Source organism: Eptesicus fuscus, chromosome 10 (assembly GCF_027574615.1).
Source record: "Eptesicus fuscus isolate TK198812 chromosome 10, DD_ASM_mEF_20220401, whole genome shotgun sequence".
NCBI lineage: Eukaryota > Metazoa > Chordata > Mammalia > Chiroptera > Vespertilionidae > Eptesicus > Eptesicus fuscus.
This window is the reverse complement of record NC_072482.1, coordinates 16,224,519-16,248,310: the sequence shown is the minus strand read 5'-3', so window position 1 is coordinate 16,248,310 and position 23,792 is coordinate 16,224,519. Positions and strand designations below refer to the sequence as shown.

Sequence of the window (23,792 nt, the reverse complement as noted above, 5' to 3'; positions counted from 1 at the left end):
ACACACACACACACACACATGCTGAACACAGGGAAGGAACTGACCAAATATTTATTGAACTTGTTAAAACCTGTTCTTAGATTCAGAGGAGGAGAGCAAGTGCATTGGGGCCCTGCTGCTGGGAGGACTCTTTATTTGAAATCCTTTAGCAGAGGAGACCTTGAAAGAGTAATAACACTATTGTGTCCAGTGAAAAGTATGTATTTGAGCATTTGATTCTGTTGCAAACAAGGTACAAATTTTATTGTAGATATTTCATCTACAGAAGGAATGAGAGTTCATGTATCTTGGTTATTCATTCAATTACCGGTTCATTCATCCACTTTCACTGAAGGCCCACAGTGGGCTAGGCTGTCTCGCTTCCAGGCATTGGCACTGGCGTGATATGAGGGTCTGCCTGCATGGAGCTTACAGTCTGTGGGAAAGACAATCAATTAAACAAGTGATTTACAAAGAAGTGTAGTGAGTGCTGTCACAGACACAGTAGATCCATTCAGAGCACATAGCAGGGTAACAGAATCATGTGAGGGTTGGGGACAGAAAAACCGTATCAGTCACACGGGGGGCTGGAGGCCTTGGTCCTCAGAGGCCTGTTCAAAACAAGGCTGACAAAACCCACCCCAAACTGCGTTCAGCACACGAGCAGAGAGGTGTGAGTAGAGGAGGAGCTTCTTCGGTCTGGCTGATGTCAGCAGGTGGGTCACTGCCTCGACTTTTTGGGAAGCGTGAAGATGATGGTGAAGGTCAAGAAGATCATGCCGGCGGTGCCTCCGATGATCAGGCCCAGGATGCTGCCGTGCACCTGCATGGCCTGACAGCGCTCTCCCGTGTAGAAGAAGGCGTGATCGGAGACACACCTGGGAACAGGACACAGGGTTCATGTGGGAGCCACCGGAGCCCCCGCACCTCCCAGCGACAAGCGCCAGCACATCAGAAATGGCAGTGAGCACTTACTGAGCGGTTCCACGAGCCTGGCCCCATTCGAAGGGCTTTGTGTGTGCCAGTGCACTGAATCCTGTAACAGTCCTTGGTTATAGTCAGGCCATTCTCACCAACCTCATTTACAGAAAGGTTAAATAACTTGCTCAAGGTCATGAGGTCAGTGTTTCACACATGAAGTCTCATCCCAGAGATCGGTCTCCAGACTGGAGACTCGGCCTGCACATGCAAAGTTCAGGAGGAAGGTTTGGGGTACTTAAAGAATATGTTGCCTAACTCTGGCTCAGACTATAAGCTACAGGGTGAATTCTCCAGATAGAGTCTCAGTGCATTATTGTTGGACCCTGTAAACTTCTAGAAAATATCCATCAAAGTGTTACTGTAAGGTGAGATGTCTGGCACATAGTAGGCACGTAATGGCTATGCTATCCTTGGTGTTCTTAAAAAAAAAATGTTATTTGTTATAAAGATCAACTAATCTCAGAACCACGGTGTTAAGGGCAGTGTTTCATTTCTTCCATGAGAACAATCCCAGCCTTTGTGTCAAACAATGTTCCTATCACAAAGTCTCGCCCCAGAGCAGAGTGGCAGGATAGAAGTTAAGGCCTCCTTTATTCATCCTGGAATTGGCCTCTTAAAAATCAGTGAATAATAGCAAGTTTTCTCTGGTCCATTCTCCTCCCAAAACTCCAAGCTGCAGGCTTGAGGGAGAGGAATAATTTGGCTGATGAGAGGCTGACACACAAGTGGAAACCCTTGACTTCCTAACTCTGAGAAGGATGAAGCCCACCGGGCACATATTGAAATCTGGTATCCAAGGACCTATCAGCAAAGAGGGGCCATGCCACCCTGTGGCCGTGGAACCCCAAGAAACAAGGTGGGCATTCTCCAATGAAAGGAACCCCGGGCTCTTGGAAAAGTGATTGACTCCAGGGCTGGGGCAGGGCAAGTAAAGGATGAGCCTGGGACTTCCTGTGATGCCAGAAAGTAACATCAAGTTCCTGAAAGAATGAGCTTGTGTGGAAAGGGCATAGGAGCCATTCTGGAAGAGCTCCCCAAGGCCAAAGCTGGAACAATGTGAGCAACAAGATAAGTACTGGCATATTGAAATGTAGCTCAGAGAATAAAATTAATATTTTGAATCCTTAGGGATATAAGTAAATAGTTGTACAAATAAAGGAATGAAGAGGAGGAGGAAGTTACTCTTTATAGTATAATTTCACTTCATTAATGCAGACAAAAAATAGAAAATCACCATTAAAATATTAGAATGGCGATTCTTCCAGCGGGATCCACCAATGGATGCTGAAATTAGTGGGTGAGGATTTGAGGAGAACTGGGATGTCAGCATGGTCTCAGAGTGTCTTCTCCCAAGGCATCCGTTCACTACAGAGTGAGGAATGCTAAGAAGCCTGGTGGACACCCGTTTGGCCAGGTGAGCAAGGTTAGCATCACCAGTAGCAACACATATTAACACCAGGTACCCCTCACATGACACACCGAGAAGAGTGTATCTCATTTTTGCTCTTCTTGCCCAAAATGTACAATCTCAATATAATCATGAGAAAGCATCAGATAAACCCAAATTGAGGAAGAGTGCAAAATAACTGACCCCTACTCCTCAAAAGTATCAAGATGATGAAAGGCAAAGAAAGACTGAGGACTTGTGCCAGATTAAAGGAGGCGAAAGAGACATGAAAGCTACATGTAATGTGGGATCCTGAATTGGATCCTGGAAGAGAAAGAGGACATGGGTAGGAAAAATGGAAAATCGGAGTAAGACCTTTAGTTTAGTTAATCCTATTGGTCATAGTATTTAGTTTTATTCATGTTCATTTATTTCCTGGCTATGCTCATTGTTCCATGGTTATATAAGATAAGATGTTAACATTAGGGTATGGGGAACTATGGAGTATTTTTGCAATGTATTTGTAAGTCTAAAATTATTTCAAAATAAAAGCCAAAAATAGAAGAAGCAATTGGCAATCAAAAAGAACTAAGAAGAAATGTAAATATTTTGAGCCAAGCAGAACAGTTCCTACATCTGCTACTATTCTGTCAAATGAAACTGATACTTCTGGCATCAATAAATCCTTTCATGAAATAATTTAATGCAAATAACAAACATTACAAAAAGAACTATTAAATAGAGCAAAGCGTGCAAACAGACAGATCTGGAGGCAAGTCCAGCTGCGGTATTTACCATCAGGGTGTTTTAGACAAACCACTTAATCTCTCTAACTTCATTATGCACTACCTGGAGATGACAGGGCTGGTGTATCGCAGGCTGACTTTAGATGATGCAGGTATACTGCTCAGGAGAGCATATGACACATAACAAGCAGTCCATCAATGTCAGGTACCCTTACTACTATTAGTAAAAAACTACAATAATAGTACAGCAGAACTAATAGACAATAGAAATAATAATGAGAATTAATAATGAATAAGAACATTGGCAGTCAGGGGAGTTGGAAGCTTGGTCCTGAGTCCTGCTGTGGCAGCGAACGCCCACAGATTCAGGCACAGCACCGAGTCAAGGTCAGCCACGCCCAGTTGACCACCTGATGGAGTCCTTGTCCTAACCCAGGAACAGTGCCTTTTGCCAGGTTAAGCACATGGCTCCCCTCTGCGGACCCACCACCTGCCTCCCCAGCCACAAAGCCTACCTGCAGCTCGCCATGCCCTTCACGTTCACACAGATGCCTTCGTTTTGGCAAGGGTTCGGGTCACATGGGTCTCTGAAGTACGGTGGCCAGTTGTGGTCCTCCAGGGGGCCCGTGCTCTCCGCTGACCGCTTCTGCCGCCTGGGCTGCCCGTTGCCCTGGCTGCCGGGGAAGGTCTTCTCTAAGGAGGCCTGCGCTGAGCCTTCTTCTGAGGCCTGCTGCTCCTGACCTTGGAGAACGAGGCCTTGGGGGGTCAGCCTTGTGTTTCTAGGGGAGACTTCAGTCTGGTTGAGGTAGGTGATGTCTAAGGAGGGAGATGGATAATTAATATCTGACCACACTCATCATCACTCCTGAACAAAGTTCCCCGGGTGGCCTCTATCCCTTGTGGACATCACCTTTAGTGACATGAAACGTGGCTTTGAACCCAGCTGACTCCCCTAATGCTACTTATTTTTATTTTCAAAGCATTCCAATCACATTTTTATTTAACTTGAAGAGGAAATATAAAGTTAGCCTGGATAGGCTGACCTAAACTAAACTGAAGTCAACGAGAACTGCCATATTTGATAAATTCTCACAAAAGATGAACACTAAAATTTTAGTTTCTCCCAAGGACAGGTAAACTGCTTCTCTGCCCTTTCCCCCCTTCCAATTCCGAGTTTTGCAATAGAGTAACATGTGGTTCTCTCAGCATACATCTCTTTTATTTTTACCTAGTCCTAAAAAAAGAGGAAAAAAATCCCACCCTCCATGAGATGCTTAACAATCAGTTAACACCCAGAGGATAGGGTTATTCGTCCAGGAAGATCAGCACAAGTACCTTCAAAATCCACAAACATGATAAGGTCGTCGTTTTTAAGGTAACTCCTCCTCGTCAGCATGCTGTGGGAGATGAGAGCGCCCCAGCCCCAGTCAATGCTTCTGTAACAATCACAGTCCCTATCGTAAGTTCCCACGATGGTTGGTCTGTCCCAGATGACTGAGCCGTTTATTGCTGCAAAGTTATAGGTAACACAAAATCACATTGAGAAGGCTAACCCCTGTTTTGTAAAACTACTGTTTGGAATTCTCTGCTATTTTTTTTTTTAGACGGCCTCTTATTCTAAAACAATAACCTTGCTTTCTAGCCTGCTTTAGCCTGCTTGAATAATGAGGAAGATAAACTTAGCTGTCTGACCTTGTAGGCCAGAGACTAGATATGCCCATACTCTCAATGCCATGCCAGGTGCATTTTTTTAATTGGATAGAACTGTGTTGTTTTCGAGGCCAGCAGCAAGATAACCACTAAGCGCACATTGGGCTGGCTCTTTAATAAAAAGGGAAGTTCTGCTTGTAGCTTTGCTTAGAATTTGAATTCATTTTCTCTAAGCCCACCGGTGAATAAAGTGTGACTCCAAACTCTCCGAGCATTGCTTGATTTATTCCGGTTCTCTTTAACAACATGACCTCTTTATATTTCACTTTCCAAAATGTCTTTAATGAGTAATGTGGAGCTTTGCCAATCAGAAAAAAATATGTCAAAGCAAATCAGTTTATTTACTCTTTCTAGGAGAATTAAAACTCAGAATTGGAAGGGGGGAAGGGCAGAGAAGCACAGCTCTGAACAGTCAATTGTCCACTATTGAGTGGCTTCCTCAATGAATTGGGAGGAGCAGCTGTAGCCTCTTCCCCTTAAGGCTTAACACTCTTCATTTGAAAAAAACACAAAACAGTTTGCTCACTTATGTATTGGTGCAAGTTTGTTTCATGAGTATACTGATGATCAGTGCATTGGTTCTGAGCATCTGATAAATGATTAGTAGTGTCTGCCTTCTCATTTAGACTGAGCTCCATGGAGCAGGAACTGCCTGATTTGCTTCTTATTCCAAGGACTTAGCCTAGAGTTTGGCACATTGCAAGCCCTTACTTGATGGGTGAATTCAGAAAAGAGGAAGACAAAATGACGTTGACAATTTTAACCTAATACTCCAACATGACTATGTTATTAATATGCCCCAAGAGGAAATGTGAGAGGAATGGTAATCTCTTATACACAGATGAGAATCACATCTGTTGTCCCTTCAGGTTGAGGGGCAGCTCCTAGAACCACTTACCTGAAGCTGTCTGGGACTTAGAGGTAGTGAACACCATGCTTGAGGACATTCTATTCCTGGCATCTGGATTCTGGTCCAGTATTGTCATGATCACCTGTCTGTTTTCCACCGGCCACTCCAGGATAGCGTCATTCTCCCCGCTGCACAGGTGGAAAGCAAGTCCTAAGTAGCCAGACCTCATGGAGTTTATTCTACCATGAGGGTATAAGGTCAGCCCAAAACCATATCCCTCTGAATTGTAGAATCGAGGGCTCAGGATCTTGTCCCCTTTAACCGTGTTCTGAAGGACTTGGGAGAAATTATGTACTGTCCAAACTCCTGTGGGGCATGGAGTTTCTGTTAGGGTGATGTCATCCAGGTAAATTCCCCCATTCGAGTTCTGGGGGTCACCTTTTATGCCCTGGAAAAGGTAGCGAAATTTCTTCTCCTCTCTGAGTGTCACATGGGCTATTTTCCAAGTCTGGTTACCTGAGGACAGAGAATAAGATTGGTGACAATTGTGGCCAGCATTTGTTGAGCACCAATTATGACCCTGGTACTATGCCAATTACTTTATATGAATTATCTTATTGAAACTTCACAACAACCCTATGAGATAGATACTGTTATAAACTGGTTAAAGATCTTTTCCAAAATTACATTTCTGGTAAGGAAAAGTTGCTATGCAAAGACACACTATGCTCTATTTAAAAATTCATATTCAAATCTTAATCACAAAATTATTTTCCATTACCATTCAATTTCACAGGTTCTGGGTTCCCCCCTGAGTTTGACTTATAAACACCCCCCCCACCTCCTAATATTAGCACTGAATACCCAAGTATTAGGCTGAGCCTTATACAAGAATCATTTTGTAATCCAAAATTCTCACAATGGCAATTTCATATGGTCCCACCTGTGAATTGATGCCAGAGAGATATATGGAAGGCTCTAGAGTAGATGATAACTTACAGGGTTAGCTGGATCTCCTGTATGCAAAACTGACTCACTCCCTAACACCCAGTTTTTCCCCCCCTCTTTCTCATAGTATGTGAAATTCAACCAAGTAGAGAAGCTGTTCTCTTTTAAAAAACAAATAATCCAAAAAGAATTACCACTATCCAGATACCCACATTCTAGTAAAATTGGGTCTACTTTTTTCTGAACTTGAACTGGAAGTGGTAACTTTAATAAAGAGCTGAGGTAAGAAGTGAGAAGGCTGTTCTAGAAAATGGGGTCCTGGGCCCAGCAGCATAAGAAGCCAGAGAAGAGTTTGAAAGTCTAGGGAGAGGAAACTGCCAGGGTAGAACAATTCAGAATTCCCCAAAGATCTGTCCCTGCTTTCATATTGTGCCCAGGGTGTACCCTAGCATTGGGATTAAAGAAGTCAAATGCTACATTACAAGTGGGAATCAGGTTGCTAAATTGAATTCATACAGGTGAGTGCTACAGAAGTTTAACCTGAAGGACAATTAGCCAGAGGGCTTTGGAAGTGCCTCTTTTCCACTCTCTGTGTGTTGTAACCAGGAACCTTCTTACAGAGTCTACTTTCCCCAAAATTAAGAGTTATTTTATCAACCTTTTTTCTCACTCATTCTCGCTAAGGACAACTTCAAGGGACAGGTCTAACCATGTTCTGTTTTCTGAAGCGGAGCTGATTATACAACCCATATGGCTGGGTTATCTGTATACATAGGAAAGAGCGGGAGAAGGCACACATCCACACCTGTAACTTACAAACTAATGTAACTGACATCTCCTAGTCAAGTAAAGGACCCATGGCTGTGAATGTAATGGGCACCAGTCTGGGATAAGGGCAGAGACAGAAGATTGGAATTGTCTATCCATGGGAGTTCTGAAAAGAAAAAAAAATAAGGATCTCTTTCTTGCTAGTGACTACCTTTTTATTTTCTTCATATGGGTTGTTACCATGAAATTGAAATGTAGGAAGTCCTGAGGGCACATCACTAAATTGGCAGTGGCTCATCTATGAAATCTTTAGGAATGTTTCACTGAGACACTTCCATAGAGCTGCCGTGAATCAGGCAAAAGACAGTTCTGAGATGATTTGCGCAGACAACTGTCATCCTTGATAGCTCAGAATTGTCATCTACAAGAGGATCTCGGTCTTCGTAAAAACATGAGTATTTTGCATGTTAGTTTTCATAAAACATTATATATATATATATATATATATATATATATATATATATATATAGAGAGAGAGAGAGAGAGAGAGAGAGAGAGAGAGGACATATTTTATATGTAAGCAGTTAGGTTTAAAAACACATTTTGCACAAGTTAAAAACTGTTCAAAACGGTTGTAACTACCTTAAGTTGTATACTACAGAAACACTAAATGATATTCAACCAACCTTTTAGAAAAGTTTTATTGACAAAACAGTATCAGAGTGGATTGTTTTAAAAGTCCATTCAGATGACACTTCCAGGGAACTTAGACACACTTGGAATTCAGTAGAATTCAATGCATAGCAGCATAAGGAAGTAAAACGTGAAAAGGTTGCTCAGTTGATTTCATGCTTACAAGGATAACACTTGCAGCTTCCTATGGAAGTGAGGAATAATAGATCCCATCAATGTTTGTTTGTTTTTAAATTTTATTTTATTGTTTAAAGTATTACAAATAGTAGCACATATATCTCCTTTTTTTTCCCCATTGACCTTCCCTTGCCTCCCCTCACCCCACCCCTCCAGTGTCTTATGTCCATTGTTTATGCTTATATGCATGCAAACAAGTCCTTCAGTTGATCTCTTACCCCTCTTTCCATAATACTCCCCAGCCTTCCCACTGTAATTTGATAGTCTGTTCAATACTTCTCTGCCTCTGTATCTATCTTTTTGTTCATTAGGTTATAATGTTCTTTATTATCCATAAATGAGTGAGATCATGTGGTATTTTTCTTTTGCTGCCTGGATTATTTTAGTTAGCATAATGCTCTCCAGTTCCATCCATGCTGCTGCAAATGGTAAGAATTCCTTCTTTTTATAGCAGCGTAGTATTCCATTGTGTAGATGTACCATAGTTTTCTAATCCACTCATCTGCTGATGGGCACTTAGGCTGTTTCCAAATCTTAGCTATTGTAAATTGTGCTGCTATGAACATAGGGGTGCATATATCCTTTCTGATTGGTGTTTCTGTTTTCTTGGGATATATTCCTAGAAGTGGTATTACTGGGTCAAATGGCAGTTCCATTTCTAAATTTTTGAGGAAACGTCATACTATTTCCCACAGTGGCTGCATCAGTCTGCATTCCCACCAGCAGTGAAGGAGGGTTCCTTTTTCTCTGCATCCTCTCCAGCACTTGTCGTTTGTTGATTTGTTAATGATAGCCATTCTGACAGGTGTGAGGTGGTACCTCATTGTTGTTTTGATTTGCATCTCTCAGATGATTAGTGACTTTGAGCATGTTTTCATATGTCTCTTGGCTTTCTGAATGTCCTCTTTCAAAAAGTATCTATTTAGGTCTTTTGCCCATTTTTTGATTTAGTTATCTTCCTTTTGTTAAGTTGTATGAGTTCCCTGTAAATGTTGGAAATTAAACCCTTGTTGGAGATAACATCGGCAAATAAGTTTTCTCATGCAGTGGGCTTTCTTGTTGTTTTGTTGATGGTTTCTTTTTGCTGTGCAGAAGCTTTTTATTTTGATGTAGTTCCATTTGTTTATTTTCTCCTTAGATCTCTTGCTCTAACATCTGTTTCTATAAAGATATTGCTACTACATATGCCTGTAATTTTGCTGCCTATGGAGTCTTGTAGGATTTTTATGGTTTCCTGCCTTACATTCAAGCCCTTTAACCATTTTGAGTTTGTTTTGGTGTGTGGTGTAAGTTGGTGATCTAGTTTCATCTTTTTGCATGTATCTGACCAAATTTCCCAGCACCATTTGTTAAAGAAGCTGTTTTGACTCCATTGTATGCTCTTGCCTCCTTTGTCAAATATTAATTTAGTATAATGGCTTGAGTCAATTTCTGGATCCTCTATTCCGTTCCATTGGTCTACATGTCTGTTCTTGTGCCAGTACCAGGAAGTTTTGAGAACCGTGGCTTGGTAATATAGTTTGATGTCTGGTATTGTGATCCCTCCAACTTTGTTCTTCTTTCTCAGGACAGCTGTGGCTATTCGGGTCTTTTTTTATTCCAGATGAATTTTTGGAGTGTTTGTTCTAGATCTTTGAAATATGCCATTGGTATTTTAATAGGTATTGCATTGAATCTATAGATTGCTTTAGGTAATATAGACATTTTAATGATGTTGATTCTCCCAATCCATGAGCATGGAATGTTCTTCCATTTCTTTATGTCTTCCTCTATCTCTTTTTTCAATGTCCTATAGTTTTCTAAGTACAGGTATTTTACGTCCTTGGTTAAGTTTATTCCTAGGTATCTTAATTTTTTTGGTGCAATGGTAAATGGAATAGTTTTTTTCATTTCTCTTTCTGTGAGTTCATTATTGGTGTATGAAAAGGCCATAGATTTCTGGGTGTTAATTTTGTATCCTGCTACATTGCCAAATTCATTTATTAGGCCTAGTAGTTTTTTGATGGAGTCTTTGGGGTTTTCTATGTATAGTATCATGTCATCTGAGAATGAGGACCATTTTATTTTTTCTTTTCCAATTTGGATGCCTTTTATTTCTTCTTCTTGTCTGATTGCTATGGATAGTACTTCTAGTACTATGTCAAACAGGAGTGGTGAAAGCAGGAATCCTTGCCCTGTTCCTGTTCTTAGGAGAAATGTGTTTAGTTTTTGCCCATTGAGTGTGATGTTGGCTATAGGTTTGTCATATAGGGCTTTTATTATGTTGAGGTATGATCCCTCTATTCCCACTTTGCTGAGAGTTTTTATCAAGAAAGGGTGTTGTATTTTGTCAAATGCTTTTTCTGCATAAATTGATACGATTATGTGATTTTTGTCTCTCAGTTTGTTTATGTGATGTATCATGTTTATTGATTTGCAGATATTGTACCATCCTTGCATCCCTGGAATAAATTCCACTTGGTCATGGTTTATGATCTTTCTAATGTATTGCTGAATCTGATTTGCTAAAATTTTATTGAGGATTTTAGCATCTATGTTCATCAAGGATATTGACCTGTAGTTCTCTTTTTTTATGGTGTCTTTATCTGGTTTTGGGATTATGGTAATGCTGGCTTCATAGAAAGAGCTTAGAAGTGTGCCTTCCTCTTGAATTTTTAGTAATAGTCTGAGGAGGATAGGTTTTAGTTCTTCGTAGAATGCTTGGTAGAACGCCCCTGTAAAGCCATCCGGACCAGGGTTTTTGTTTGCTGGAAGATTTTTGATCACTGTTTCAATTTCTTTGGTAGTTATTGGCCTATTCCTGTTTTTTTATTCTTCTTAGTTGAGTTTTGGGAGCTTGTATTTTTCTAGGAATATGTCCATTTCATCTAGGTTGTCCATTTTGTTGGAATAGAGTTGTTCATAGTATTTTTTCATAATCATTTGTATTTCTGTGGGATCGGTTGTTATTTCACCTCTTTCATTTCTGGTTTTGTTTATTTGGGTCCTCTCTCTTTGCTTCTTGGTGAGCCTGGCTAGAGGATCATCAATCTTGTTTATCCTTTCAAAGTACCAGCTCTTGGTTTTGTTGATCTTTTGTATTTATTATTATTTTTGTCTCTATTTTATTGATCTCTGCTCTGATCTTTATTATTTCCTTCCTTCTGCTTACACTGGGCTTTTCTTGTTGCTCTCTTTCTAACTCTTTGAGTTGTAGGGTTATGTAATTTATTACCATTGTTTCTTGCTTTTTGCGGTAGGTTATGAACTTCCCTCTCAAGACTGCTTTCATTGTGTCCCATAGATTTTGGATTGTTGTGTTTTCATTGTCGTTTGTTGCCATGATGCTTTTTATTTCTTCTTTGATCTCTCTGGTAACACAGTCATTGTTTAACAGCATGCTATTTAGCCTCCAGGTGTTTGATTTTTTTAATTGTTTTTATTGTAGTTGATTTCTACTTTTATGCCATTGTGATCTGAGAAAATGCTTGATATGATTTTTATCTTCTTAAATTTGAATAGACTTTACCTGTGACCCAATATATGGTCTATCTTTGAAAATGACCCATGTGCCCTTGAGAAGAATGTATATTCTGTGGCTTTGGGGTGAAAAGTTCTGAAGATGTCAATTAATTCCGTCTGATCTAGTGAGTCTTTTAGAATTGATGTTTCTTTGCTGATTTTTTGTTTAGACGATTTGTCCAATGGTGATAGTGGGGTATTAAAGTCCCTTACTATGACTCTATTGCTGTCAATCTCTCACTTGATAGCCTCCAGAAGTTTTTTTTAAATGTATTTGGGTGCTCCTGTATTAGGTGTGTATATGTTTACCAGAGTTATTTCTTCTTGTTGGATTGCTCCCTTTAGTATTATGAAGTGGCCTTCTTATCTCTTGTTATGTCCTTCACTTTGAGATCTAATTTATCAGATATAAGTATTGCTACCCCAGCTTTTTTTTCAATTCCATTTGCCTGGAAAAGCTTTTTCCATCCCTTCACCATCAGTCTGTGTGAGTCCTTTTTTCTGAGGTGGGTTTCCTGTAGACAGCAGATATATGGATCATGTTTTCTTATCCACTCAGCTACTTTATGTCTTTTGATTGGGACATTTAATCCATTTACATTTAAAGTTATTATTGATAGACACTTGTTTGTCACCATTTTTATTCTTTACCCCTGTGTTCCTTCTTTGCTTCCTATTTCTTCTCTTTACAGCAGACCCTTTAGCATTTCTTGCATTGCTGGTTTGGTGGTAATAAACTCCCTTAGTCCTTTTTTGTCTGTGAAGCTCCTTATTTCCACCACAATTTTGATTGATAGCCTTGCTGGGTACAGTATTCTTGGATTCAGACCCTTCCTTTGCATGACTTTGTATATTTCATTCCATTCCCTTTTGGCCTGATGTGTTTCTGTTGAGAAATCTGTTGCTAGTCTGATTGGGGATCATTTGTAGGTAACTTTCTTTCTCCCTCTGGCTGCTTTTAATATTCTTACTTTGTCATTGGTGTTTGCCAATCTACATTAATAAAAGAGAAAGATGCCAATCAGGAGTGAGTATGCAAATTAACTCAGCAAAGATGGTGGGTTAATTTGCATATGCAGGAGCCTAGTGCGGGCAGGATCTTGTGTTGTCACCATGGCGATGACGCAGGCGTTCCGAACTGCCTCAGCAGCTTCTGGCCTCTGGGCAGCATGGAAAGGTGGAAAGGTGGCTCTGGGCTGGAGCCAAGGCAGAAAGGCAGCTCCAGCCAGAGTAGAAGGCAGTGCCAGCAGCCAGAAGAAGGAAGGCCCATTCTTGCATGAATCTTCATGCATTGGGCCTCTAGTTTAATTATAATGTGCCTTGGCATCAGTCTTTTGGGGTTCATTTTGTTTGGGACTCTGTGAGCTTCTAGGACGTGTGTGCATTTTTTCTTCCCTATATCAGAGAAGTTTTCAGTCATTATTTCTTCAAACATGTTCTCTATTCCTTGCTCAATTTCCTCTCCTTCTAGCACCCCTATTATGCGGATGTTGTTTCGTTTCGTGTTGTCCCAAAGTTCCCTTAGTTCTCCTCCTGTTTTTAAAGTTTTTTTTCTAGATGCTGCTCTGCTTGGGTATTTTTTCTACCTTGTCTTCTAGTTCACTGCTGTGGTCCTCTGCTTCTTTTAGTCTACTGTTGATGCTTTCTATTGAGTTCTTTATAGCAGTGATGTCATTTTTCATTTCTTCTTCATTTCCTCTTGGTTCTTACACATATTGTTGAGTTTGTCTTCCATTCTTTTCAGCGACCTTTTGACAATTTCTCTGAATTCTTTATCTGACATATCGCTTGCTCCATTTTGTTTATTTCCTTTTCTGGTGATGCTTTCTTTTCTTTCATATGCAGACTGTTTCTTTGTCCCCCATGATCTCTCTTTTCCAGGTATATGATTATGTAGCTCTCTCTCTCCTGCTTTGATTTAAAGGTACAAAATACAACACAACAAGGCACAACACACAAGGCACTGAACCCAAATGTATTCACGATACTAATAACTCCAAATAAAGGTGTCCAACAGAGAAAAGAGAATTAAGGGATAAGAAAAAAAAAGGAGTGCAAAAATGATATTGAGAAAAGGAAAAAAAAAAGTAAGAAAGAGAATAAAAAAGAAGGGGAAAAAAACTATTTATATGGGGGGAAACGCCAATAGAACATCTACTAATTCCAAAAAATGCAAACAACAAACTATGAACAACAACTTATAATAAGTGAGGAGAGGAAAAACAGAAGCAAAAAACAAACAAAAAAAGAGAAACAATCTCACAAACAAGCACAAAAACCCCCCAATCTAATCAACAATCAAGCAAACAATAACAATAGGACAGAGAGAAAGCAAGGCAAAATGAAATAAAATAAAACAAAAAACCTAGAACAAAAAAAAAACAAACAAAAACAATAACAAAAAACAAACAAACAAACAAAAAAAGGGCAGAGAGAAAAAAATTTTGATAGAGAAGAGAGAGGTGTGTATGGACTTAGAGCAGGGGATCACAAATTAGATATATAAGTAGGGTGAATTTTTAACAGGGGATTAAAATAAGGAATAGGGAAAATCTAAACCAGGAATAGGGTAAGAGAAACAGGACAACAAAAGGTGAAAAGTGAGGGAGAGAGTGTTGGCGTGAAGGTAAAGTTGAGATAGAGTAAAATGATGCTAAAGAAAAAATGAAAATAGAATGTAGAACACTAATCCCAAAATAAAATAAAATAAAATAAAATAAAGAAAAATAAAATGACACTTTAAAAAAAAAGGTTAAATAGTAGTAGTAATAATACTGATTAAAAATAAAAATATAATAATTATAAAGGTAAAATCAAGTGAGGAAAAAAGAAAAAAAATAGTTTCTTAAGTAAAAGATGAAAAAATAAAAATGTACAGTAGTGAAGTTCATTCACTTCCTCTACTATTCTGTTTGGCATGCCTATTTGCTGTCCATTAGTCAGAAAAGTATTGAAGTTCCTTGTGTTCCACTGCTCCTCTGTGTTGTAAGCCACAGTCCTTATTTTCCAGCAGGCCGTATTTCTTTGTTTCTTAGACTCCTTTATTTGTGTTTATACAAGAGTCAATTTGTGATTCAACCCCTGGGTGGCAGTGTTTCTGGATTGACCTCAGGGGCTATTAATCTTCTCTAGCTAGTATTTAGATTTTGTTTTCCCTGTCACACTTAATACTGGTTTGGGAGAATGGACTGTCCCAGAGCTGGTTCTCTGATTGTTACTCCCCACTCAGATCCCCAAGTTCCACAAAAACAACTTTCCCCTGAAGTCTCTGAGAGTCTCCCCAATTGGGTGATCTTATGTACTGGGTTTAGTAATCAAAAGCAAGGATTTAAAGAGAAAAAAAGAGCCAGAGTAAGTGCACGAACTTGCGACTTTTACCCTCCGGCACTGCACGCAACTCTGTGAACGTCTCTCTCTGTGCATGTCTTCTTTCCCCTGGCACTAAGCAGCCGGCACACTGGTAAAATTTCAGGCTGCCTTTTTGCACCCAGTCCAGCTATGGGTTGATTTTTAGAGTTCCTTTCTGCTAGCAGCCCTGCGAATCCCCTTCTACATTCACGCCCCAACAGCCATGGATTTTGTGGGGTGCAGACTTCCCCCAAACCTCTAGATCCCATTGTACTCATTTCTCTCTCCAGCCTGGATCACAGACCTCACCTTTTCCTAGGCGAAATCTGACCTTTCTGTGAGAAGGTGCAGAGCTCATCTGAGTCCACATATTTGAGCTGCTTAAGATCCAGTGTTCCTGGGTTTGCAGCTGTTCCCTGGGTGTTGTGGTTGTAGAGTCCCTATTGATGTTAATGAGACTCTAATTCACTTTCTCATTAAATATTTACAATCCTTGGTAACAGAGAATTCTTGACTGTTAACAGGCACCTAGTTGTCATCCTTCCATTTGATAAAGATGCTCAGTAGATTTCAGACAGAAGAGTAAACCCCTTAAAACTGTTATCTGTAGAATTCCCAGGTAATCCAGAGTGGCCTGGGTAAAGGTCATTTGGCACCTGTTCTTATGAGTAGCCCTAAGGAAGCTCCCACCCTTCAAAAGTAGCAGATTCCTCTAGAAATACTAAGACTTCTCCCTTTATTTGGGCTCACTCTAATTGAGAAATTCTTTGTTGAATGAAAAAATAGGAAAGTAAGTCTCTCTTTCCCTGTTATGAATGAACCACTACCACAATAAAATGATGTAAATTCTTAGCTTTATAACACTGGGTATTGATACACAGCCAGACTACCCTCATATCCAACTGACTACCTTAGCATTCTAAGGTTTTCATGCTGGCCCTCTTATAGAAATACTAGAGACCTGGTGCACAAAAATTCGTGCACTCTGGGGGGTCCCTCAGCCTGTCCTGCACCCTCTTGCAGTCCTGGACTCCTCAGGGGATGTCCACCTGCCAGCTTAGGCCCACTCCCTGGGGGATTGGGCTTAGGCTGGCAGTCAGACATCCCTCTGGCAGCCCTGGAGCCCTCAGGGGGATGTCCAACTGACAGCTTAGGCCCACTCCCCGTGGAGCGGGCATAAGCTGGAGTCAGACATCCTTAGTGTTACAGAGGAAGCTGGGGAGGCTCCCACCACTGCCGCTGGGCTTGCAGCCATCAGCCTGGCTTGTGGCTGAGTGAAGCTCCCCCTGTGGGAGCACACTGATCACCAGGGGACAGCTCCTGCATTGAGCATCTGCCCCTTGGTGGTCAGTGCACGTCATAGGTCGTTCCTGGTCATTCCACCATTAGGGTCAATTGCACATTACCCTTTTATTATATAGGATATAGAGTGTTACTTAGTAATATGTAAATGATTATAATGAAGTTTATGCACAAATGGCTCAGTTCTCATCAACTTCACAAGTAGGCTAGAGTTACTTCATATTAAAAAACAGTATTATTCAGTTTTCTGAAACATGCAAAATCACCAATGGTCAAGTATTTAACCCTCTCTCTCTCCAGCAGCCTCAATTTCTGCTTCCCTTTTACCTCCCAATCCCCATCCTTGAATCACGAAATTTCTCTGCCCAGGCTTTCTCCAATGTTCTAGTGAAAATTGGATTTATATACTCTGGCCTCTTACAAAGTGTATTTAAGTTTCACTTAACCCCTCATTGCTGCATATAATTTCTGAGTGGTTAAAACATGTATTGTGTGGTGCAAATATACCAGACACCGTACTAAACATTGGGTGTGGGGGGGGAGGCGATATAGAGGAAAAAGGAAGAAGAAGAGAAAGAGAAGGAGAAAGAAAAGAAAAGGAGGAGGAGAAATGAAGAGAGGTGAGGGAGGGTGAAAATGGAGGGTTGAAGGAAAGGGAAAGGAAAAAAGAATCAGGATCCCAGATTGCAAACCAAATCAGTCTTTGCATGACTGCTTCCAGATACCTTGAAAGGTCTCCATCTTGACCAGCTTGCGAACGTTGCCTGTGCCATCATCTCTTCTGACCCAGATGGTGAGTCTGTCTGAAGGGCTTCCAGTCATCTTATAGAAAAACTGCAGGCACTGCTGCTTCCTCTTTGGGTAAAGAATCCGAGACTCCAGCAAGGCTGCCTCTTCTGCCAACCCTGAGCTGGTGTTGAATAGCATGAAGTAGCCGGCACCTGTGGAGAGAGCACCCAACATCTCATCTCTGGCTGCCCATACCCTAAGACGTCCTCTACCCCACCAAGTGAAATAGTGAGCAACAACCAACACAAGCTAGAACTCTGCTGGAGAAAATACAAAGAAGGTTGTTTGTCAGTATATATTCTATTTGTCTCCATGAACAGACTTACAGGCTAAACTGCAGCTCTGCACTGCTTCTTTTCATTGACTTTGTTCTCAAGTTGGTAAACATAGACTTCTGATTTTAGAAAATATAGGCTTTAAGCAAAGTTTGATAGAATTTAGTGTCTGTGAGGGGAATTCTATTTCCATCGTTGACTTCATTGTTTAGAGATTCATTCCAAGGCAAAGAGCTGGCCTCCTAACTGTATAAGAAACGGTGGGATTCAAAGGTATAGTGATTGGAATTTAAATATTCACATTGTTAAGGGTTCAATTTCACCTGTGTCTAGCCTAATGATTGGGTGTGTGTGCTGTGGTAAAGAATCATCCTAACTATGTCATAAAAGGGGCGTTCAAAGCATGGTATGAACTCTTAAGGATGTCTCTCTATATAAAGAAACCTTTGAAAGAACACTGAAAAAGATGGGAAAAGAGTGTCTACATTTGTGCCCAAACTGGGGTTGGCCCAGGTCAGATATCCCAAAATTCTCTCCCCCAAAATAAGCAGGCAGCTAAGCGAATATATTACTTTAAAAACTAGCACACTTTTCAAAGTAAGGCTCAATGAGCAATTCTTGCATATAAAGAAGTCATTTAAACTGTACTCCAGAATTCAACCTCTTACCAAGGGCTCCACTCAAAATATCCCACAAATTAAAAATGAAGAGAGCATCTAGAACAGGTCTAGGCACTGTGGTAGTAGGGTTACCTGCTTTATCCTGCCTCCTACATGGAATGTGAGCCTTTCAGATGGACAGTGAGCATGGATGTTTAAATAAGATTTCCACCTGGCAAATTTCATGATGGATATAATATTACACCAGCAAAAAATATGTTTTCTTGTGTATTCTTCCCAATACTAGAACTTATTCTGAGGCCTCTGAATTATGAATTACTGAAGGTTCCTTGCTTAGGAATTCTGCTCAGGTGTACTCAGATGTGTGAGGTGAAAGTTCAGTAACTGGGGAGTCAGGAGGCCTGAATTCTTGCCCTGGCTCTGCCACTAATAGGCATTCATTCACATGTCTGGGTTTTAAATGGAATATGGCTTCTATCCTTCAAGTTATTTGAGTCTATGCATCTACCTGAACAATGCCAGTGCTCACCGGCAGAGGGAACAGGGTCCCATGAGGTACTTCCTGTGGAAGAAGCAGAATGGCTGGTCAATAAAGTTTTCCTAGATACTTCTTCTGGGGTGTGATCCTTTCCTTTCCTATTAAGGTGCTAGAGCATTCTCTCAGCAGGTTCTTCTCACATGAAGATCACCTTTTTGTTTATCTGGAAATTGTATATTAGCCCAGCAGCTAGCCCACAGAAGATATTGGACAAGAATCCATGAAGGAAATTTAATGAGAATTTTAGGCTTCGATAACCCTTTGGATACTTGAGATTATATGTTTAATAATCTGATGTGGGCAAAGACTTTCACCCTTTGCCAAGGCCCAAGGAAATGTGGCAATGGCTTACAACCTCTGACATTCTCCCTAGAGGCCTGGAATCTGGATGACAACCTGGGTTCCTTTTGTGAAGGAAATCTAACCAACTCACACACAGGCATGGACTAAGGGCCTTTATAATAGTCCAGTCTTTATAAAGTGATTATGACCTATAACCCCACCTGCTTCCAAACAGGGTTGAGATTATTTCAATGACTAGCATTTAATAAAAGGATGCTAGAATAGGAAAATACATATATATATATATGGAACCCCTGGAGAGAAAGGGAATGTGGAAAAAAACAGGAGGGGAAGTTGCTGGTCTGCAGCTGGGAGTTCTGTATGCATAGTCTTCTTCCATCCTCACTGTGAAGTATCAACATGTTGATGGTCCAGAAGGCTCACAAAAATAAAGACTTAAAAAACGAGTCCTTGTGGTCACAATTAACAAGTGGTAGAGCCAGATTTCACACTAAGGTCTGTCTGATGTTACGGATTTTTCACCCACAAACCATACATAGAAACTATCTGAAGCTGCGCTATCCAATATGGCAGCTACCAAATCTATGTGGCTATTTAGCACTTGAACTGTGGACAGTCCAAACTTAGATAAGGGTAAGGGTGAAATACACACAGATTTCAAATATCGAGTATAAAAAAGTGTGAAGTCGGTCAGCATTTTTATATTGAATTCCACGTGTTAATATTTTAGACATTAAGTAAAATGTATTATTAAAGAGACTTTCCCTTGTTTCTTTTTTATGTGGCCATGAGAAAATTTTACATTATATATGTAGCTCACATTACAGTCCTATTGGTGGGCACTGCTATAGGGACATTGCCCTTATGTACAAAGTCATGTCTTATCAACCACATAACCACATCAGTTTTGTCATCACTTAAATACATCTTCCTTTTGCACACCCAGAACCTCGGTGCTTTTTATTAGGTTAATAATAAAGAGAAATGTTCTTTATCCACATTTAGAATTCCAGGTTGATAACAAACATTCCAACTGAGGCAAAACATGCTGGCTGCTATTACCAATTGAACCTGATGAACCACCTCAGGTGGCCACTTTCTGCCTTCACCCACCTGTGCATTGTCCTACCAAGGTGTGATCCACTTTTCCAGGCTGAGAGCTGTCCTCATGGTCCCAGTCGGCATCATCTCTGGTACCCTGAATCATCCCACAGATGTTTGCTTTTTCAAAAGCACAGTGGTCCAAAAGGGTGTGAGTTGTGGCTGCAAATGACATTTTTGTCACCTGGTTAAAAATTAAAGGCATCTCATTCCAAATACCTAATGTCTTAGGTTACTAAGACCTCATTGTTCAGATATAGCAGGATCATGAGCCTTTTTATTTTCTTGACTTTTCTCAGATGCAAATCCTACTGTCCCCCATCAGAACTTAGAACTTGCCAATACACATGCAGTCCTACCCACCACCCAGAATCACAGAGTTAAATAATAAAAAAGGCCTCTCATTGTGCAAAAACCAAACCTGACTCCTTGAGATCAAGATGGAGGTACCTACAATACTGGACTTTGTACTTGGTATATCCTCTCTATATACGTGTGGAAGAGAATGAAAGACTGTGTCTCCAAAGACGTGTGGGGTCATTTTTTTTTTTTTTTTTTTTTTTTTTTTTTTTTTTGAATGAGCATATCAGACTTTATTGAATATTTGAAATATAGAAGGAAGTTATATTTTCTCCAAGAACCAACTGACAGAGGCCAGGGAAGAATGGTTCATTTTGTGTTCACAGTCCTGATGATCCCAGGATTCAGGGTAATGCCCTTGGCTTCCAACACCAGGTTTTGTCTATGTTGCTATAGATTGTCATGTAAATTTTGGGTTAGTGGCATTTCTTTTTTTTTTTTTTTTTTTTAAATTTCTTTATTGATTAAGGTGTCACATATTTGTCCTCATCCCCCCATTCCCATCCCACCCCTCTCCCACACGCATGCCCCAATCCCCTGTTGAACTTAACCGTTGGATAGGCTTATATGCATGCATACAGGTCCTTTGGTTGAACTCTCCCCCTCCCCCCCACCCTCCCCCTACCCTCCCCTATCCTCCCTCTGAGGCCCGATAGTCCAATCGATGCCTCCTTGCTTCTGGTTCTGTTCTTGTTCCTCAGTCTATGTTGTTCATCATTTCCCCTAGATGAGCGAGATCATATGTCACTAGATATATACTAATAAGAACTGAATGTGAGACGAGCAATAATAGTTATGCTGACAGGCAAATGAATCAATCTGTAGCGAGCTTCCCCCTAGACCAACAGTTCTTTTGAGACTCAATTTCAATGTCCAGTAGTTCCTTATGTGTACATGTCAGCACTGACCCCTCAGCTCTGGATGGTGGACAAATGGTGGTAATGGAGGTCCGACTCCCTCTGGTTTGGTCTCGGCCGAACCCAGGGGCACGGCATCACCCGGACTAAGGGGCACGTGGCCTCACCCATACCCAAGGGGCGCGTAGTCTCACCCGGGCCTGGGACCCAGCCTCACCCGGATGGATCCAGGGGCGCACGGCCTCACCCGGACCCAGGATCTGGCTTCACCCATACCCAGGGACACTTGGCCTCTCCCAGACCCAGGGGCACGTGGCCTCACCCGGGCTTAGTTGCACAAGGCCTCACCTGGTTCCAGGGACACATGGTCTCTCCGGGACCCAGGGACGCTTGGCCTCTCCCAGACCCAGGGCCACTTGGGCTCACCCGGGCCTAGGTGCACTAGGCCTCATCCGGATCCAGGGACACATGGTCGCACCCGGACTCAGGGACGCTTGGCCTCTCCCAGACCGAGCATTGGATTACTCTAGGAACAACTACCCTGGGAAAATAGTTTTACAGGATACAAAATACTTTCAAGGATACAAAATACTTTCAATACTGTCTTGAGCATTACATAATGATGCACCCTTCAGAAAGAAGCTAAAGAAGTTGGGCAATCACAGCTTCTTAAATTGCCCCAATACTTTCATTTTATAAAACACAACCACATAATTGATTTTCACAACCATCTTGTGATATAGGTGTTACAATTTTCCCACTCTAGAGATGGAGAAATGTAGTTTGTCCATTTTATCCTATATAATAAAAGCCTAATATGCAAATCGACTGGCAGAATGACCAGCCAAACGAATGGTCGCTATGATGTGCACTGACCACCAGATGCTCAACGCAGGTACTGCCCCAGCCCACAAGCTCCAGGTTATCCAAGGCCGGCACCAGTGGGGGCCCCCAATTTCCCTGCTGGTCACCCCACAGATTGGCCCTGATTGCCGGCCAGGCCTAGGGACCCTACCCATGCATGAATTTCGTGCACAGGGCCTCTAGTTTAGCTAGAACATGAAAGAAGAATAGAGGAAAATATACAGGAAACCTGCCAGGTAGGGAATCTCTGTTGGAGGTCATTGACCTCAGCCCCAAAGGTACTCACTGCAATTGTACATTCGGTTCAGCCTCTCCAAATCGATGGCACTGAAATCCAGGCGCTGCCCAATGATGGAGTTAAACTCAGGGATCTTGGCTGTGATGGTAGGGACACTTTCATTCTTGTTAAATGAGAAAGGCGCATAGTGCATCAGAGACTCATAATCATAGGGTGTGTTGAGGTCTGTGATGAAGCTGTCATCATAGGTGTTAAAGTTGTGCTGGTAACCTGTCAGTGAGAGAATCCACAGGTCCTTTTTGGTCATATCATTTTCCTATCCTACCCACTTTGACTAGATATTCAACTAAAGACAAAGAAAGAAAAGGGAAATAATGTGTGTGTGTGTGTGTGTGTGTATAAAATACATGTTATTAATTATTATTAGGTAGGATAATTAAAATACACACATGATTATAAATTATTAAATATATGTATATATTTAAATCAAAGGTTCTTTTTATAAATGAATGTGTATTTATATGCATAAGGGTTTAAGAAAGAGAAGATAAGCTCTGGCCAATGTTTCCCAGTGGTTAGAGTGTCGGCCCTCGTATGGAAGGGTCACAGGTTCGATTCCTGGTCAATGGCACATAACTGGGTTGCAGGTTCAATCCCAGCTCAATCAAAAAGAGGGCAAAGAACCTGAAAATATACCTCTCTCAAGAAGACATATGAATAGTCAATAGATAATATGTAAAGATGTTCAACCTAACTGGCAATTAGGGAAATGCAAATCAAAACTACAATGAGATACCACCTTATGCCTGTTAGAGTGGCCATTATCAACAAGACAAGCAATAACAAGTGTTGGAGAAGTTGTGGAAAAAAGGGAACCCTCATTCACTGCTGGTGGGAATATAGACTGGTACAACCACTATAGAAAGCAGTCTGGTGATTCCTCAAAATATTAACAATAGTGCTACCATACAACCCAGCAAACCCTCTCCTGGGTATATATCCAAAAAACTCTAAATCATGTATTTGCAAAGATATAATCACCCCTATGGTCATTGCAGCATTATTCATGTTGGCCAAGACATGGAAACAACCAAACAACACTAGAGAGGGAGAGAGAGCAATAGAGGACTGGATAAAGAAGATGTGGTACATATCCACAATGGAATACTTGGTCATAGAAAGAATGAAATAGCACCATTTTCAACAAGATGGATAGACCGTGAGAACAATATGCTAACTAAAATAAGTCAGAAAAAGCTAAGAACTATATGATTTCACTCATTTGTGGGATATAAAACTGAAATTCATAAACACAAATAGCAGTGTAGTGATTGCCAGAGGGAAGGGTGTAGGGAGGAAGGCAGTCCCCACATAAGGTGACAGGAGAAGATTTGATTTTGGGTGATGGGCACATGATGCAATATACAGATCTTGTAACATGGAAACCCACACCTGAA

At 41.0% G+C, this 23,792-nt stretch overlaps 1 protein-coding gene across 1 annotated transcript in view; it reads right to left on the bottom strand.

Moving 5' to 3' along the window:
- Positions 1–700: 700 nt before the first annotated feature.
- MEP1A (meprin A subunit alpha) overlaps positions 701–23,792 on the bottom strand; it is a 37,749-nt gene continuing 14,657 nt past the window's right edge. Inside the window, exons 8-14 of the mRNA XM_028127943.2 lie at positions 22,384–22,605; positions 20,029–20,178; positions 17,116–17,331; positions 5,702–6,169; positions 4,429–4,602; positions 3,609–3,909; positions 701–857 (exon numbers count right to left, since the gene is read on the bottom strand). Coding sequence (XP_027983744.2) covers positions 701–857; positions 3,609–3,909; positions 4,429–4,602; positions 5,702–6,169; positions 17,116–17,331; positions 20,029–20,178; positions 22,384–22,605 — 1,688 coding nt within the window. The remainder of the gene's footprint in view (positions 858–3,608; positions 3,910–4,428; positions 4,603–5,701; positions 6,170–17,115; positions 17,332–20,028; positions 20,179–22,383; positions 22,606–23,792) is intronic.